General features: G+C 52.5%; 3 protein-coding genes across 3 annotated transcripts; 2 read left to right on the forward strand and 1 right to left on the reverse strand.

Annotated features, from left to right (window-relative positions):
• Positions 1–1,996: 1,996 nt before the first annotated feature.
• COCSUDRAFT_11385 (mitochondrial substrate carrier protein) lies at positions 1,997–3,966 on the forward strand (the record flags this gene model as incomplete). The annotated part of the gene is made up of 8 exons (XM_005652168.1): positions 1,997–2,122; positions 2,206–2,279; positions 2,422–2,539; positions 2,642–2,768; positions 2,874–3,030; positions 3,228–3,381; positions 3,685–3,732; positions 3,901–3,966. The coding sequence occupies 8 exons, from the start codon at positions 1,997–1,999 to the stop codon at positions 3,964–3,966; spliced, it is 870 nt and encodes a 289-aa protein (XP_005652225.1).
• Positions 3,967–5,349: 1,383 nt separating this feature from the next.
• Positions 5,350–8,447, reverse strand: COCSUDRAFT_64332 (hypothetical protein). The gene is made up of 8 exons (XM_005652169.1): positions 8,233–8,447; positions 7,962–8,103; positions 7,664–7,824; positions 7,447–7,544; positions 7,222–7,307; positions 6,142–7,085; positions 5,589–5,750; positions 5,350–5,404 (listed from the first exon to the last, which is right to left on the reverse strand). The coding sequence occupies exons 1-6, from the start codon at positions 8,392–8,394 to the stop codon at positions 6,856–6,858; spliced, it is 879 nt and encodes a 292-aa protein (XP_005652226.1). The 5' UTR covers positions 8,395–8,447; the 3' UTR covers positions 5,350–5,404; positions 5,589–5,750; positions 6,142–6,855.
• Positions 8,448–8,759: 312 nt separating this feature from the next.
• On the forward strand, positions 8,760–18,076 carry COCSUDRAFT_55671 (hypothetical protein; the record flags this gene model as incomplete). The annotated part of the gene is made up of 21 exons (XM_005652170.1): positions 8,760–8,846; positions 9,188–9,289; positions 9,375–9,500; positions 9,747–9,819; positions 10,019–10,194; positions 10,505–10,654; positions 11,085–11,300; positions 11,587–11,776; positions 12,174–12,360; positions 12,900–13,077; positions 13,387–13,602; positions 13,864–14,108; positions 14,540–14,748; positions 15,110–15,281; positions 15,585–15,919; positions 16,119–16,394; positions 16,600–16,861; positions 17,030–17,193; positions 17,319–17,398; positions 17,607–17,718; positions 17,913–18,076. The coding sequence occupies 21 exons, from the start codon at positions 8,760–8,762 to the stop codon at positions 18,074–18,076; spliced, it is 3,720 nt and encodes a 1,239-aa protein (XP_005652227.1).
• Between the last annotated feature and the right edge of the window lie 821 nt (positions 18,077–18,897).

Consider the following 18,897-nt stretch of genomic DNA (forward strand, 5'->3'; position numbering starts at 1 on the left):
TAAGCTTGCGGGCCTGGCAACCAATTTGGTGCTGCCCCTGCCCTTTATGCGACGGAAGACGCTGACATTGGAGGCAATCACCAGCAGGGTCTTGTCAGCAGCCTTCGGGGTTGCTTCTGATGCATTCGTCACTTGCAGTGCCTGCCTGCCAGTGTTCGCTTCACTGCTGGGCAGCAGCGCTGTGCTGCGTCTCCTTGATCCAACTGACACTGCATCTGCTGGTGGTCGCGGACCTGTCCTGGCCATGCTGACAAGAACAAAATGACGACTTGTATGACCCTGATGTCCTGCTGATCTCGGTTGCTGGAGAGTGTGGCCCCTGAGAAAGCTGCTGCTGTGAGACTGGCACGCTGATGCATGTCGGCTATAAGATGTCCCGCTGTTCATGCTGCTACCACAGTGTCAAAGCGCACAGACGCAGCAGGCTTGCCAGTGAACTGCATGCGGAACAATGGCTCTGCTCAGTAGGTCAGTCAGACAGATCAAGCACCCTCGGCTTGCAAAAAGGATACTCCTCCGAATCTCGAAGCTGCAATGTGCATAACGTCAAAGGATCGACCCAGAGGTCACAACGCACAAGCTGACGATTTCAGTGCTGACAAGGTCTTTTTCACTGACGGTAACGCAGCCCTTGTGCCCTGTCATGCGCCTCTCAAAACTTGACCAACAGTGAAGATCTTGACCAAAAAATCATGGCATCTGAGGAAAATGCAAATGGCAAAGAAATCTCTGTAGACGATGTGTAACGTTTCCCCCCCTGAGTTGTTTGCAAATACCTTACAGGAACGAAGTGCCCTTCTTGTTTGCCCGGCACAACATCTTTCGGGATGTTTTGTCTTGTCGAACCTAGTCCGGTGGTTGGGCATTCAGTAGACTGTTGGGCGAACTAGGACCCACCTGTACACCTGGTCTCCCCAATTGATCGCACGCTCAATGCTGCTTTCCATACGCGCTGCATATCGAAATCCATTGTACGTCCTGTAGTAAGCAGCCAGACTCAATCAAAGGCTTCCCAGCTCCAGTCTGGCCAACCTGGGCCGAGGTGCATGCGATTGGAACGTTATGTGCATTTGCCCGCATATGCACAGTTGACGGTGCACGAATCGCACTCTACGACACTGTGATATTGGATGGTGATCTCCATCACTAGGTGATTTGAGTCTCTCACGAGCTGCGTGCTGATTGGAGATTTGTGTACCTGAGCGGGTGGCTAAATGTAACACATGCAAGCAAAGATCGCGCTCCCCTTGTCGTTCTTTTCTGAACACAGCACAGGCACTTGCATGAATGTCTCTGGCTGCTTCACTCCAACCGCACAAGTGCCAAGAATGCCATTGGAGAGGGACACGATTCAAGCGGCATTATATAAAGCCTGATCAGGCTATCAGGCTGAGTCGGGAGCCGAATTCGGCAGCTGAAGAAGGCCTTTTCAGGAAGCCCTTTCAGATCAGGCTGGCACAACCGCAGTATAGAAGAATTTGATTATGCCCAGAGGTCTTCGTAGGCTTCCTGTCCTTGAGCGTACGCCGAGCATGTGTCTAATGCTCTGGCATTGAACTTCAGAACCCTGCTCGTCTTGATCTGGGAAGTACTTCCTAAAAGTCAAGTGAGCTGGCATCAATACATGTCGGAGACAGTTTGATGTAAGTCTCTTGAAGAGACGAAGCATATTGGTGGCAGGCAGCTCTGGTCTGACGGGGCCGACCACCGATGCAGCACCGTCTCGTGTCAGTATTCGGGAGCTAGGGAATGCAACAACATGGCTATCTGCCTGACTTTGTCTTGCAGACGTCCTGCTCCTTCAGGTGAGCATCCTGTGTCTCTGACCACGAAACATGCATCTATAATGAACGCTCATCAGAAGGTGATCAGCTTCCGTTGCAGAACAACACAGTCTCATGTGTTCTTCACTGTGTCAGCCAGTAGACAGTCTGCATATTATCTGCCTCGAATGTGATCGCGACGGCAGTGATAGTGAAAACAATCATCTCAAGACATGCTCTGCAGAGTCTTCCCATGCCTGCCCATATACAGGTTGTTTCTCTGTGGCGGGTTCTCCGGCGCTATTGCACGCACGGCTACAGCCCCTTTGGAGCGCATAAAGCTTCTCTCACAAGTGCAGGTGAGCTTTATCATGGTTATGCTGGAAGAGCTTGACCTGCTCTCCATCCTTTGCCATCTGATACAAGTGTCAACTCTCAACAGGCTATAGCTGCGGCAGCTTCATCCCGACCGGCTGTGTATAAAGGCATCGGTCCAACCGCTGCAAAAATATACAGGTGTGCCACGAGTGTCATGAGTGTCACTGCCGTGAGTGTCATGACCAATCTAGCATGTTGACCTGGCCATTGTCACCCTGGCGAAGCTGCCCCTGAACTTTGGACACAATAAATTTGAGGGAGGCAACCTTCTTTGATGCAGGGAAGAGGGCTTGCGGGCATTTTGGAAGGGCAATGGGACCAATGTGGTTCGCATATTTCCTTACAGCGCTGTGCAATTCTCAGCAAACGAGAAATACAAGAGGCTCCTGGCAACAAAGGTACATACTAATAAATCTTATCATGCATGCAGAGCAGCAAGCAATTTCTTAGAGTCCTGATCTCACTCTGTGACGTTTGGAACTAATTGCTATGTAGTGCAGGATGGAAAACTGACAGTGGGTCAGCGCCTGACTGCTGGAGCTTTTGCTGGCATGTCTGCAGTAGCAGTGACTCACCCCTTGGATGTCATTCGCCTGCGCCTATCTTTGCCCCGTGCAGGCTATACAGGTGTGAGTCCGGCCGTGTTTACTTCATACTACAGTGCCTCCAGATGTCTCCTGGGTGTATATTTGACCATGGCAAGGGCATTACATCATACTCTTCTGATGGCAGGGATGACAAATGCTCTGGTCACCATCATGCGCACAGAGGGCAGCTTTGCACTGTACAAGGGCTTTGCCCCTGCCCTGATCGGCACCGCGCCCTTTGCCGCGCTCAATTTTGCCTCGTACGACTTGCTGAAGAAGTACTTTTTTGATTTAGATGTCAGGTTTGCCCCACCCTCCTTCCCTTCCTCTCCAGAAACCTGCAACCAGTGCAATGGGCATTATGGAACTGTGCACGGTGTTTGTTGGGGCCACTATGAACATCAAATACTGCCACATATGTCCCACATATTTCTTACGCTATGAAGAGGACAGTGCTTGCCTACTGTGCGCTGCTGTGAGCTTTGCATTGTGTGTTCAGGCCCAGCACAGCAGGCACACTTGGCATGGGCGCCGCCTCGGGGCTGCTGGCTTCGTCTGTGTGCTTCCCACTCGACACTGTGCGGCGGCAGATGCAGATGCGCGCATGCACCTACACCAGCCAGGCCAACGCCATCTCCACCATCTGGCACACAGTGTGCACAGCATCACACTGCTGCACTGAAGTCCTTCATGCAATGTCATTTTACCATCATTCTTTGTATGTTGTCTATTGTATGCTTGCAGCTGCCCTGGGCCTGTGACAGGATTGCGTGACTTTGATTTGTGTAGGCAGTGACCCCTACTAACCTGTTACTGACCACTTGGGGACAAGAGTGCTTGCATGGCAGTGACTGGTTTGCATGAGGAGATGATGGATTGAGGGACGAGGGTTCAGAGAGGAGAGGTTGCATTTCAAGCTCTGAGGGCGATGATTTGATGTAATGGATGGCTTGCAGGAGGGCTATCGAGGATTCTACAGAGGATGGACCGCCAATGCTTTAAAGGTGCTGCTCTCACAAGAGGACAAAAGGACAACACCTCCTGTGCCAAAATAGACTCTCTCTTGTAGATTTTTTTTATTTTGTCCAAAGTGGCATTGGCCGATTTCCACCAGCTTGTCTTGCACATCAGCAAGGCAGGATCATCTGATCACACTGCTTCTCCCCGTGCAGGTGCTCCCTCAGAACAGCCTCCGGTTCGCCTCTTATGAGGCGCTCAAAACCTTCATGGGAGTCTGACTGGAAGGGGAGTGATAAGACTAATCCAGAACGAGATCTGCAAGCAGGGGTGATCACTGTCCCCGGTTTTATCAGTAGCGTCGGATAAGCTGCCACAGTCCCAAGGGCAGCAACAATTTTGGCAGCGTGTGATCTGGAGAAGAACAGGCAAAAGCGCATTTGTGGAGTTATTCAAATGGCGATATCCGAGAAAGATAAAGCTATCTGTCCCCAGTAGATTGGCATCTGCAAACTTCAAGGTGTTTGGCGCACGACCGTCGTCAGATGATGTGCTACACTAGTGGCGGTCGTACTGCCAGGAGCTCAACTTTTAGATCTACAGTCAAGTGTCTCAGACCTCAATTGCACGCAATAGCAACAGCCACCAGCAAGCTAGAGGAACTTATAGGCCTAGGGTTATTCTGAGGACTTCTTAAAGGTGATAATGTCGGCCGCGGCAACTCTTCTCTTATGTATGTCATTGCTGGTTGTCTGAACATTGTGGAGAAGAAAAGTTAGTGAAGTCTCAGCGTGTTTTCATCCTGCCAGAGTCGTTGTGCTTGCTACAATTCATACGCATCGGGCCACCCTTTGAATTTGGGCCCACCCATTAATTTGGGCGCGCTGCCGGCAGCGCTGTGAGTCAAAGGAATTGGCCGTGCATGCGCATACAGTAGTCTCTCTGATTAATGGGCTTACGGCCCAAGCAATGAAGGGATCACAATTTACAAGAAGCTCACCTTTATCTTCAGGTCTCTGGGGTGGTCGCTCCTCGCTTCCTGTCTGTGCACATCATCGTTAGCTTCTTGCAGCTTCCTTGTGTCGGCAGGAAGCTGCCGAAAATCCCACCATTTACAGGAAGGCAAGGTTCGAGTTACAAACGTTCGCGCAGATACCATATACAAAGCTACTATCAATTTACAAATCTCCAGCATGACGTCCAAGATATTCGACGAGAAGCACGGGGCCCAAGAAACGGCAGACGCCATCGTACAGAAAGCTTCCGTTGCACTTGCGGAGAAAGGGAAGCATGGACTGGGAAGCAACTCGACAGTTCAGGGACTGCCAACTACAGAGGCGATAACGGACAAGATCATGAAAGAGGGAGCGCGGAAGCTGGCGCACGATGGATCGGAAATGGCTGCAGAGGCACAGGTAATTTTTTGTTCTTGAAGTGAGATCTCTGCAGTATGAGTATTGTAACCAAGGAAAATGCAAAACGATGCGATGTTGCATTCGGCTGATGATCGGCGAACACCACAGTTCATCGACTTCTCTTGAGCAGTTTCCTTTTGTGCAGTCCGCCTACGCAAACAGAAATAAGGAGGAACACTCGGAGGTTGTGGAGCTCGTTAAAGAGCAGGTGCAGGAGCACTTTGGTGACACACAGCACGATCAGGACGCCGTGAAACTCGTCCAGAACGCGCACGAGAAGATGAACAGAATGCCTGTGGACAAGGTGAGGCCAACCGTCTGTGTATCAGAGTATGTTGCCCTTTGCAATGAAAAGACTGACCGCAAATCGATACAGCTGCTCATGCTGGTTCAAACATGTTCCTGAAGCCACCGTAATGACCTTCACACCCTCGCACAGTGGCATAAACGAGCAGCATTTTCTGAAAAGATGGCTTGCTGGTATGCAGATAAGGGAGAATATTGCCAGCGCACACCTGTCCCCAGAGGAGGTGGCCCTGAGGGCGCTGAAGGCCGGCGAGTCCAATGCAGTAAAGAAGGAGAGTGGTACAGTGGAAGAGGGAGTCAAGGGAAGTGGTGTAGAGAAGGGGTCTGAGGCTGCCCGCTTGCAGGTGCCTCTCACTTGCTGCTCCTGCTTGTCATCTTAAACATTGTACGCAGCTCTTCATCATATGCACTTCTGGTTCATTTCTTGCAGAACTCTGCTAAGCAAACAATATAAAGAATCTAGCTACGGGACAAAAATCCATCTTCATCATGATTGAAGGCAATGAACTCTGCCTGTGCTGCACAACTGATGTGCGTCATGCTTAATGCACCTCACAGACACTGCTTCAAAAGATCTCCCATTATGAGCTTAAGTGGTGTCTCAAGTTGAATAACTTGGGAGTGTCAGATGCATTTTTCCTGCCATTAGATCCACTATTCCCTCAAGTTGAGCGTCACTGATAAGATGGCATGCTGCTTTTCGGAATTTCAATTCAAATGTGGTGTGCTGTGCAGAGCTTGGTGGACCGTGCACAGCAGGGAGCTCCTCCTCCAGCAGCAGAGAAGGCAATTAAGATGCTGGCTGATGAGGTCCGCGCCGCGCGCGCAGCAGCCGGCGCGGAGGAGTAGACTAGCTCGTTCGGCACAATCTGACTGATATCTTTTACTAATTGAGCCTTGGAGAAAACAAGGCGCAGTGAGACAAGCAAAATTAGAGTGCAGATGTCGGATGTGTGAGCCTCAAGATTCTGAGACTGTGTGTGGAATGCATGGCTACTGGTTTTGGTGATAATGATGTTGCTGTGATTTGAATATGTCGGCAGTGCTGATGTGCGCAGCACAATTGCCTTTGCCATGTGGCCGTTAATACTTACAAAATTGTACATCTCTTAGACCTTCAGAGCCGTCCCTGTCCAATCATGGACTTCTCCTCTCTTAGTCATGCAAGGTACTACTGTAACTTTAATATCCGCAAAAAAAAAACCTCATGAACGTCCTCTGCAAAGAGTGGTATTCAGCAAAATGTTGTCACAGGAGGTGGTATGATACGGAAGACATTCCTTCGTTGGTACATCCAGTCAGAGCTTTCTGGCATACTTTGGTCACCATAGTATGGTGACATCTGAATATACTCTGTCACTTGCAATTTACACTCATTCCTCACCATGTCTCATATTTTCTCAGACATCTCAACCCTCTTTCGTCTTCTCAGACATCAGCATCTTGCAATCACCACCTGCACTTCCCAAAGTACAGCTCTGGCGCTGAGAACTTGCTGCCATAGTGACCTGCCCAGAAGCGGTCGTCCTTGCCTCTCAGCACAAGTATTGCCCTCCTCACCCCCGCACTGTACCCCTTGAAGGTGTGGCAGGAGAGCTTCCAATTACCGGGCTGTGTGGTCAGACTTCCAGACTTCCAGTGGGTAATGGCACTCCTCGCCCATGGGAACTCCCTCCGGCCTGAAAAAATATCTGAGATTTTTAGTAACAAAGACAATGTCTGAGCAGTGCCGAGGAAGATATATGGTCTCATCATGGCAAGGAGCAGCTGGTCATTTCACATTATAAAGTATTATGTGCTGGCTTTGGTTAATACCTGTGTATGGGGGCAGCACATCTGTGCCATCATCCAGTACCACGACTACCTCGGCCATCGATGGGCAGTCAAACCTGCCCCCATACCTGCATCGCACCACTATACTTATGAGGGTGTATTCCGGGAGTGCAGGAAAGCATGCGAGCATCTTTCGGACATTCGTGACGAAGCATCCTGGCCTGATGAGTGAAGCTAGAGCTGGTGAAACACGTGGTGACAACCTACCAAACTGCAAAGGTGATCTCTGGGCCGCTGTCGAGGTACTGTTCTGCCTCTTCTGTCTCCATGCCCCGTCTCCTTAGTTCAAGCAGTATGTTGACCGGCTGCAATGCACCAATCTTCAGCAGGGACACGGAGCAGAGCCCATGAAACACTTTCTCCTCTGCCGTCATCAATTCTTGTAATTAAAGGCTGACACTACAACAGCAGATTGAGCACAGACCTGCATGACTTCACACCACTGATATGAAGAGGCCAGGGCCCCAGTAAAACGTGTCCGAGGGGCGCCCATTCTTGGAAGCATGTCAACGTTCAAAGGGTCCAGGCCGGCAGGAGGGTACTCTGGCTGCCAGCCATGCCCACCATGCAGCGTAACTCTCCATCCTGGATGAAAAAAATGTTACCAGTGTCAGGCATCAGTATGCAGTCAATCTCTTGTATCTTGTGGTTCCTGAGGACATACTCTTGTACCCTTCAAAGATTGATACACTGTGTAAGGTTCTGCGTGAAGCCGTCCATACCATTTGCAGGAGGCATCAACCAATTGCGGTGGTCCGTGATGTTGCCCCAGTTGGCATTTGAGAGCATGTTGGTATTGTAAAGCCCATACCAAATCTTGGCATAGGACAGCTGTGAGCGTGCTTCGAGCCTGTCTGTGAGGACCTGCGACGCACAAAATGATGTGATCAGGTACCGTTCGTCAGGTGTAACGTACAAGAGGAAATGAACTCAATAGGATGTAGCTAACATCAAACATGAGCATTTACAGGGGATCCTGTGAACATCTCTAACCTGGGGCAGATCGTTCACTTTGTTCCTCCAAAGATCTGGTGAGAGAGAGACATCCAAGAACCGCTTGCTAACCAGGCAACAGGTGTTGATGACTTCCAGTGGAGGAACCAAGTCGAAGATTGCCACCAAGATCGCATTCGGCAAGCAATCAATCTCCGACATTTGCTTTGCGCAGACGATATGAACTGAAGTCGAAGATCAGAAGGCAGATGTCCCAATTCGAATGAGCACTGCTCCCCAGCTTCCTGCTGTTTCCGGAACCCCTCTCGACTTCTTCATATCCCTGGTAAAGGGTCAAACCTGCAAACCTTTCAAGCTTGCATCCGACAGACATCTTTCAGGCGTCAGAAGCTGAAGCCCTGCTCCGATGAACATATATTGCTTTGCTGAATATCCAACACTGGGAGTCGTTCCTGCGCAGACAGGTCCTCGACCGAAAAGTGCTGGAAACACAAGAAAACAACAACAGAAGAGCAAATCAGAAAGAAAAGAGGTCAAAAGCACCAAGGAAGACTAGAAAGGCAGCCATGAAGATATTGGAACAGCACGAGAAGCTTATATCTGCGCTGGAAGGAGCTTGTACCGAACACATCCTGCAAGTCATCGCAGAGCATGTGAGTCTGGTCGTGGTATTCAGCAGTCACCAGACGTTTACGATGTCGTAGGGCTTGTAGGTATTTCATGTACATCCTTCTAGTCAAAGTTTTATTGACTACGGTGGCTTGTGCAGAACTCCAAGAATGCTGAGGTACATACCAAGGAAATTCTTCAGACCATGCCCCAAAGGCAAAGATTCCGCTTCTGCAAAGCTCTACACCTTCAGGTGAGACCTACCAACATCAAGAGGCATATAAATGCAGAAAATTTGCATGAAAGGTACCTGAGACTCCTGCAGCTTGCACCAAAAATTTGCGCAGTTCTGTCAGCAAGAGAGCTGGCTGGGATCCTCTTGTAGGCGACAAGGGCTGTGGCAAGGCTGCAAGGCACTGCACTGCCCGCTGATGTGGATGATGATCATGACCCGGACGAGCACGAAGCTGGCGACTTGGAAGGACAGGTACGACAATAACCTGCCCAAAGGGACATCTCAAACTTTGCATTTGGCCAGTTGTACCCCTGTAGTGAATGTCATTGCTCTGCAGGACGTCGCAGCCCGTCTGCTCCAAAGCATTGCCAGTCTTCTGGCCATGTTGCTGAGCAGCAATGGAAATTCAGTTCTGGACGACATGCAGACCACAGCAGTCATCCTCCACGACAGTGCTCTGCTGGTGCGACCAGGGCTTGCATAGTTCCATCAATTAGAATGTTTACCCTTGTTCATTTGGAGCAGCTGATCACTCCTCTGTCTGTGTCCACCCTTACACCTTCACATGGCCATGCATGCATGCATAGTCATGCATCCTGGTGCACCGAAATTTCTGAGCTGCCTCATTCTCCTCGTGCCTCATCAGGCAGCAGCGGAGTGGCCAGATCTGCAGGATGCTGTAACCAGCCTGTGCACGGCATGGTGGCAGGCTGGCGCGCCCGGCAAGGAGGCCTTGATTGCGCAGACTCTCCCCTACCTGCTTGTCAGAGCCCTGTCCACCAGTGCGAGCCCTCCATTACATTCTCCCCACCACAAAAACCCGCACGAAAACTTGTAACAATAGATGTATTCGCATGCATTTCAAGGTGTGTCAGGAGTAAACAGTAAGTCGGCGTTAAATACATGTGTTCTTCTTCTGGTCTCCATGTGTATTGCATGGATGTGCATCAAGGTGATTGTTGCTATATGCATGCGGTGCAGACCGGTCAGCAGATGTGAAGCGCTGCTACGCGATGCGCACCGCTCTAGGTCTGTTAGACTTTGAGGACGAGTCCATCGGGGACTTGAAGCGGCTGCTGCTGCGCGCCGCATTCTCCCCAACGTTCCTGCGCTGCAGAGAGGGCCGCCGCTACCTGGCCCACCTCTTCACCCTCGAGGTGTGCTCCTTCTGCCTTTTTTTGAATTATGTTATCCCTGATTGGCCTGTGCTCTACAGGAAGCCACAATTGGATGCGCCAAATGCGTTAAGGTGATGGTGCCACTTCACATTGAAGCTGGAAGCCATCTATGCGGAGCCTTGCAGTGTAGAACGCAGTTCTGCACCTACACTGCATGGCGGCGAACAGCTCGCCTCTAGAGCAAGGAGCAACAAATTCTCTGTCGTTGTGTGGTCTTTCGATCTGGACAGTGCAACTGCCTTTGGCTTCTCTGATGTGAGGTGCAAGCTTTCATGCTCTGTGGATGCAGCCTCAAATGGTAAGGGAGCTTGGGGCGATCATCCGCAACCAGATCCCCTCGGGGCGCAAGTCAGTCCTGGAAGCGTATGGGGAGATACTGAACCGAGCGTGGCGTGAGAGCACCGCTGCGTCCCTGCTGGAAGTGGAGAATCTGGTCCAGGTGGGCTGACTCAGAGCAAGAGTTGTAAAACTTGTATGCACACCCATTGTATGCAGCCATGCGGCTGTTAGTGTTGCATGTTGTTGTGTCAGGAGACAAATTCTCCCATGTTTACACAAGCCTCTGGCAGAATGATTCACACAGGACATTATGACTGAGCTAAATCACTGCTGGGCCAAAATAGTTTACATGCGGCTGCACGGCTGTTCATGCATTCATGAACATTGCACCGCTGACCACACACCGGTGGCCATGGGCGCAGGAAGTGCTGCATACCTTATTCTGCACCCCCACCTCTGCCTACTGCCTGTGGACATGTCGCGTCATCGTCAATTGTTGCATGCAGACAAGTCAGGGGCTCGCTGTCCCACGTCGACACATTCCCTCTTCAAAATGGTATGCTAAGACAGACCGGCGGCTGTGGGCGCAGGGACTGATGCAGGCAGCAATCAGCGCTTCAACACAGCCGATGGCCGCAGCATTGCGCCGAGTGCTTGACGGCTTCCACCGCGAGAAGGCGGCTCCCGGCGTGGACGCGCTTCTGCTGCGGCTCTACCGGCCAATCCTGTTTAGAGCGCTGGCCGCGGCCAACCCGGCCGTTCGGCGCAATGCCCTCGGCCTCCTGCTCGACGCATTTCCCCTGCAGGTCGCTGCGCCTCCCTCTTGTCTCCTGCACCTCATGGCCCACAGGCTTGCATGTGCTGGAGCACTATATGTTACGCATGCATGCCAGGTAGTGTACTGCAGCCGACTTCAGCTCCCTTGATAAAGGCTTGGCCAAGGCCAGGGCAAAGCCACATGCATGACTGTCCCATCAACGGTAGGTAACAAAATTATCTTGGAATCAAGATATGCAGGCTTGCCCAGCGCATTTGCCCGGCTTAGGGATGCAGGGTTTGTGTGGTGGTGACTCAACGCTATGTCACCTGCAGGACCCGGACGCCAGCAATGAGGAGACGGATGAGCTGCTATCAAAGCAGTTTGCGCAGCTGGGGGACGCCCTCGGAGACGCGGCGCCGGCCCTGCGTGCGGCCGCGGTGGCCGGTGTGTGCCAGCTGCTCAGCACCTTCTGGGAGCTCATCCCCGCAGCCGTGACCGCCGGCTTCCTAAAGCGGATCGCAGGTGCACACAATACCATGGCATGGGCAGACGCAAGCCAAACTGGCCACTGTGCAACATGGAGTGTCTTCTAACGTTGCTGGCTTGGTCGCTGGAATCCTCAGCCTGCAAATCTGACTGACGCGAGAAGATTTGCTGATCCTGAAACATGCTAGCTTTGTTCGGCTGTGCAGCAGGAGAGGGCCTGTGTGAAACGTGTCCAGCCCTTGTGAGCTGCATAGGTGCCCACGAGTGCGACATGTGAGCTTCCGGGGCTGCACCAATGGGGCACTGTCTCAGAACACTGGAAGTGTAGGCTCATGAGCTTAACGAGTGCCAAAGCAGGTACCATCTCTGTCACGAGGAGACGAAGTGGAGTATTGGTATCTTAAGATGGTACTTTATGACGATGTGTGTGCAGGCGAGCTGGCGTTTGATGGCGCCTGCGTGGCAGTGAGGGTGGCGGCAGTGGGGGGCCTGGCAGCACTGGCTCAGAACCCGCTGACTCAGCCGCTGATGAGAGTTATGCTGCCCACGCTGCGGCCGCTGATGTGGGACTCTGCGCTGGCCGTGCGCATCGCCCTCGCAGACATGCTCCTCGCCATCGGGTGGGTGGCAGAGACAATTTTTCAGAAATTCAAGTGCTTACCAAGATGTAAATCTAATGCTTTGAAGTAATTCGGCTCCTCTTGCGGAGTTGAAGGATGCTCAAGCAATTTTTCACACAGGCTGTTGCAATGGGTGCAGCCTCGTCGATCTCACTGGGCAAACTGGGGCCATGTTTTGCAAATTCATCATGAGCTTCTAGGCATGCAATAAGAAGATGTGCTCTCCCTGCTGCGCTAATGCTCATGACCACACTTCAAAATGAATTCAAGGCAAGCCGACGCTCGGATGATCACGTGCTGCACGTTTGAAAGCACTGCAAACCATGCACCATTTGTGACACACCATTTAAGTGTTGCAGGTGCTGGAGTAAGATTTGTGAACATCGTTCTGTGATATAAAGGGTTCATCAGTGCTGCAGTAGAATCACACAATTGATTAGTCATCCTGTGGAGCAGATATGAAGCAAGCAAGGTGATGTGAGTAGCCTGGAACATGCATCTGTGTGTAGACAGAGTGCAACGTGAGTTTGTCTGCGCAGGGCGATGCGCGATCTGAGCTTTGTGGACGTGGTGCCCCTGGACACTCTGTTGGATGTCCTGGCCTCCGACTCTCCCCAGGTGGCACAGCGCGTGCACCGCCTGCTGTTGCCGTCTTACTTCCCCGGCCCAGAAGACGGCCCCGCATGCGTTGCCGCGCTGCTTCGCCAATCTCCTGAGGTTCGTCCACCTGAGGAGGCTCTAGATAAACCTGACTAGAGTGCACTGCCCAACTGAGCTCTTTGTTGCTTTCCCCTGACTTAACCCGATCCCACCCTTACTGCACACATTTCCAGACTTTGCACCAAAAGGATAGACGGCGTGATATTGCTGCCTCTGCAAGGACACCCCTCCTTGGCAAGCTCAGCTGGGGCTTCTTGGATAGTTTCCAGATATTTTCCCAGCCCTCTACATGAGCCCAAGCAATGAGTATATTTGCTGCAGCTCTATGTGCTGCCCGCCCGGTGATTGCTTTAAAATGCTGTGCAGGCAGGGAAGGCATTCTGCCGGCTGCTAGTGGGCGGCGAAGAAGCGTGCGTGCCTGTTGAGCATGCAGTGACGCTGGTGGCGGCTCTGCGCGATCACTTGCTGGCATGCACGCCGGCCGCCGCGGCCGACGGCGTAGCCGGCCGGCCGGACACCGCCGGCCGCAAGGGCAAGCGCAAGAAGAAGGGCGACGCACAGCCTCAGCCAAATGACAGCCAGGTGATACATCACGTTTACGCACTCAACATAAGGGTCAATTGCCCTGGATGAGAGCAACCAGGGCCCCTGTCAACAAATATCGGTGCCTCCACACCTTGAAGCTGCCGTGTTATATTTGCCTATTTGACACTTAAACAGAGTGTTAATGCATGGGGGCAGTCTTGTTTGGCGGCTCTGAGTGACGCGAGGCGCGACCCTGAGAGGGATGGATATTTGGTAATTGATCTGCTATGATGAGCATCTTGTGTTTGTGAATTTTAGGCTGCGGAGACATTGGAGGCATGGGAGGCCATGCTAGAGGGCCTGGCAAACCTCTGTGAGGGCCTGGGACACTGCTATGCAGCAGATGAGCTAAGCTCTGATGAGGCGGGCGGCTCAGCTCTTTTCACCGGGCCCCAGCTCACCTCCTTGCTGGGCCTGGCTGCAACCCCTGCAGCGCGCAGCGCCGTGCTGAGCATTGCCGGGGCCTTCCCGGACTTGGCTGCTTCTGGCAGCTTCCACTCCAGGTATTCCTGTCGAGAAGCCTCTCCAGGTCTCTAAATCACAATTGCCTCCTGTTATGCCCCGGCTGGCGGGGGGCGATATAAATACCGAGCACCGTGCCCACGGTTGATTGGGTCTTGCTTGGATCTGGCGAGTCCAACAAGGGGTAGGATGATGGCAGCCTTCAACTGCAGCTTGTCTGCAGGACGCACCTTGCCTCTTGGCAGAAAGAGCGTGTAATAAAATAATAAATAATAATGCCTATATTCAGACAATCTTTGGGACCACCAGAGTTGCAGTCCCAATGGAAGATTTCACAACGTCTTGGCAGTGAGCCCAAGTCGAGCATGCAAGAGGACCAGCGTGGCACCATTTTTGTGTTCTGAACGAGTGACGAGCTTGAATTTACGACATCAGTTTCGAGAGGTATTCATCGATGATGATGTGGCGACAGGTGTCTTTCCCAGCTGCTGACCGGCTGCAGCGGCCCGCCGAGCCACGGGGAGCTGCGCAGCGCGCTGCATTGCCTCGCTGGCACCGATGACATGGCGTCTCTGCTGGACCACATCCTCTCTGCCCTGGACAACGAGAGGCCCCCCTCTGCGCGCAGCCGGACCCTCCACAGCCTGCACATGTCGCCAGACTCCGCCCTGCGATGCCTTGGTGAGTGCCCACACCCTTCCTGCCTCCGGTGCAGAGAGCTGTCAGATGGGTCCCTGCTTGAATGTCTGCCTTCCAGGTTTCAGTGGCAACGACGGGAGATATTTTGGCTGCATGTATCTCTAGGCAATTTATCACGTGTTTATGCAATCACTGAAACCCACCGCCATGACAATACTGTCTCAGAAATTTATGGGGCATTGTACACACATCAATTTGCCAGCCAACTTGTTCCCGATGTACCTGCAAAGCGGCTGCAGAGTGGAACCAGGTTCCCAGGCGCCCGTGCAAGATCATGCCGCTTCAGTGGTCCTGACAGAAAGAGAGCATAAAATCTGACTCACAAGGTATTTGGATTTTGCAGATGCCATGCTGGCAGACGAGGCGCTGAGGCTGGCGCTGCTCAGCAGCCAGTTAGTGATGGACCTGCTTCCGGTGCTGCAAGGCCTCGCGCGCAATTCTGCGAATGCCCTCCGGTCCCAGATTTCATCACGCTTCCCTGCACAGGACGAGGCAGACCTGGATGACAATGATAGGTGAGTCACCGGTGCCCACCACCTTTTGCAGCCTGCACTCGTCAAAACATTGCTGTCACAAGGTGAAATGCAAATGTCAAAATTTGAAGGGCTCTTGAGTTGTTGGTAATTTAGCGGAGCTTCGATCGGCAACCACTAAGATTGTTCTTACATTGTAGCAACCTGTTGGAAGCCGGCTGAGGCTCATTGGTGTTGTGGGCAGCCTCCCACTGAAATCATAATCCAGGTGTTGCCTGACATAACTAGTCTTTGAGACTGAAACAGGTGTAAGGTATCAATAATACTTGTAATATCTTGTTGCAGGAGGGACACAGATGCAGAGGGGCATCCGTCTCTGGCGTTCCCGTCAGCCAGTGTCTATTGCAAGACAGCGCTGCACCTGCAGCTGACCTCAGCGCTCGTCAGCGCTGCCACGCACCCGCACGCCAGGCTGCACGACGGCGATCCTGCGCAGCTCATGACCGGCTTAGATGGTGCGGATTCAACAGCGGCTGAGGGGGCAGACGGCGGCAGCGCGGGAGATGAAAGCCCTGCACATATCTGGCAGAGCGTGGGGGAGATTGCCGTGCGAGAGGCGCTCTCCGACGCCGCGCAGCTGCTTGCATGCCTGCAAGCGGCCGGCGCAGAGAATTTGACAGGTTAGTCATCTTTGGGTACTGCTTGTAGACTAGGTTGATTGTATGAACTGAACGCAGACTACACAGGATGGGTGTGGAAATGTGCGAGAACATTGGTGGGTGTATGATCGGTGGTATTGTTCATAAGGGCGCGCCACCTTGAGGTCCATCTCAGGATGCAAGGTTACTGAGAGACTTTATATTTCCGGGGTTGCGCCAGGGGAGATAAGCGGGGAGCCAGGGCAGGCAACCAGGGTGCCAAAGAGGGGACGGAAGGGCAGAGGCCCTCTGCCAGAGTCGGTCACCGGCAGCCTCGACCGGCTCGCGCTGCTGCGCGCGGCTAATCAGGCTCTGCTCGGTGCCGCTGCACTGGCGGCCGATGCTGCGCGGCTGCTGCGGTGGGGAGCGGCCGGTGGGGACACTGCAGACGCGGCGTGCACGCTGGCGGGCGACCTCGTGCAGTGGACTTGCCAGCTAGCTGCGACTGCAGAGGAAGGTGCGGCGTTGACAGCAGCACCAAATGTTTCTTTCCATGACTTCTACATTTTGCAAAAACCCAGCTGCAACTTAGAGCGATATTCTGTGCCTGCCGACTGCTCTTGTTGGTGTCTGCTGCATGTCACATTGCTGGGTTTCTTCTGTTAGGTATTGATTCACAGCAAGAATACGGATTTGAAGTTTAAGCCCCTACTTGGGTGCAGGCAGCGAGTCGGACTGGGCGTCTGCGTCGGCCGCTGCCCTAGGCCATGCGGCGAAGCTGGCATACCAGATGCTTGCAGGGCACAAGCAACGCTCCGCTGCTGCCAGCCATGCGCTGCCGAACGGCCTGCTTCGCCTGGCAACCACGCTGATGCAGGCAGGGGCTGGCAGCAGCGAGAGTTGGGTCACAGCTGCTCTGCGGCCCTTCCTGACCGGCTTGGTGGCCGGCCTGTGCCGGCAGTCAGCCAGCCCCGAAGACTGCAGGTGGGATGCAGCTGTGACTGATTTAGCCACTCAGCCACTATTTTTCTGTGCAACCGGCGCTGCACACTTGTAAAATGAGTTGTACAAAGACAGGGATGACTGTCGCACTGAAGAAAAGTAAGTTTCCCGTGGGGCAGGACTGATGTGCTGATGTGTTTGTTGGTGCAGATGGGCTGAGCCCGTTGCGGCCTCTCTGGGAGAAGGGGTGATGGAGGCTTCTGCTACTAGTGACACGACAGATGACAAGAGCACTAAGGGCACGAAGGCACAGACTGCAAAGGCTTCTGCCAACAGTGATTCTGAGAACATTCCTCAGAATGCACAATCCCCAGGTTGGCACGGGCCCTCACCCTTCCATACCAGTCCTGCTGAGCTTTTTGATCGTTTGTCTTTGCAGGCTCTTTGCATAAATACTGCAGCACTGCATGCACATTAACCATTCACTGGTGATGCACAGGTGCTGGCAGGGAAATGATGGCCTTCAAGCCGGACCACCCTTTCCTCAAGGCGGTGCTCCAAGCTGTCAACTTTTCAAAGGTAGGCCCCCTGTCATACCTGCACGTTCTCGATCAAGATGTGTTTCTCTATAAGCTGCCCAATCCCCCTATTGTGGTTGCTCGTCACGTTTGAGCATCTGCTGATGAGGAAATGATACCAGCGGAAGTTGGGGACCTTGATTTGAAAGCTTCATTGTGTGCCAGGCAAAGTGCACATGGTGACTCTGCATGTGCTGCTTTTTCAACAGGTGCAGCCAGAGATGGCTCTCTGCGCTGCAAAGGCGGCTAGCCTGCAAGGATCTGGCGCTTGGCAGACATGTATCGGGGCTGTCCAGCTGACCTGCTTGGCAGGCTTTGAAGGTTTGTACACCGTCTGGCCAGCAGACTTCGAAGCTGACAGGATCTGTGAACGAATCATCTGTGAGATGATATTTAGATTGATCTCCAACTCATGCTTTCTGCCCTTCTCAGACCTTGTGTTTCCTCGTCAGTAACGCAAATGTGAAGCGTTGCTTTTGGTGATTGGATCCAGTGATGTTCTGTTGTCTTGGCAGGTGCTGCAAGTGGAGATCGGCGGAGAGAGTTCACAGAAGTCCTGACCATGTTGAAGGGCGTGCATGGGATGCTCAAGGCTGATCAATCGAGCGGCGAGCAGCAGGGTGCCAACGCAAAGGAGTGCTTGCAGACGTTGCTGAACACTCTGGTGCCTCTGGAGTAACTTTGCAGTAGCATGCACTGGAAGGCATGAAGCAACCTGTTCGAACTGATTGGATGTTTGACTCATTTAAACTGGAAACTGCAGACTTGGTACTTCCCTGCACACCAGATGGGTCTCCCTGTCAGCATCGTTACTTGGAATGTGAAGAGGTCTGCTGGAATCAGGCCTTACGTATTGAGCGCTGGGAAAGTTTTGCTGTCACAGTGAATTTCCAGAATAATTTGACGTCTCATCCAGCTGTCGCCTGGCAGGACTGAACTGCATCCAGATCAGGCAACCGCTGTTCACGTACTAGCTTCATGTCGGTCTGTTTACTCAAAATAAAATCTTCTTTGGAGCTATCCAATTTCATATTACCTCTGGTAGCTTTCGTTTTTGGTGATCTGATCGCCATCTCGGAAAGGAGCTTGTTCGTTCCTTTTCTGTCAGATCATTCGACATGTAGACTCGATTGTAACACGCTTGATGCTTTACTTGTACCACAGAAGCATCAACACATTTGTTCAGACAATTGTTGGCACATCTGTGCAGCGTCTGAGGCCAGGTTTAGCGATGGAGCGATTGAGAAAGCGGAAAGGAGCTGGATCTGGGGTACACATCCTGCACACAACTTCAGCACCTCCGGGCTTAACCGAACCTCAAGCAGCGGAAGGCAGATCTCTTCGAAGCAAATCAGGAAGAAAGATCAGCGAGACGGTCTTGGCAGATGCCCTAGCCCAGTCCACTAGCCTAGAGAACAGAGGGCTTGAGAAAAAGCCTTCAGGCCGGACTCATCTCAGCAAAGGGTCTGGCCAGACAGACCAGAAAGCAAAGAAGCCTGC

This window comes from Coccomyxa subellipsoidea, assembly GCF_000258705.1.
Source record: "Coccomyxa subellipsoidea C-169, whole genome shotgun sequence".
Lineage (NCBI taxonomy): Eukaryota > Viridiplantae > Chlorophyta > Trebouxiophyceae > Coccomyxaceae > Coccomyxa > Coccomyxa subellipsoidea.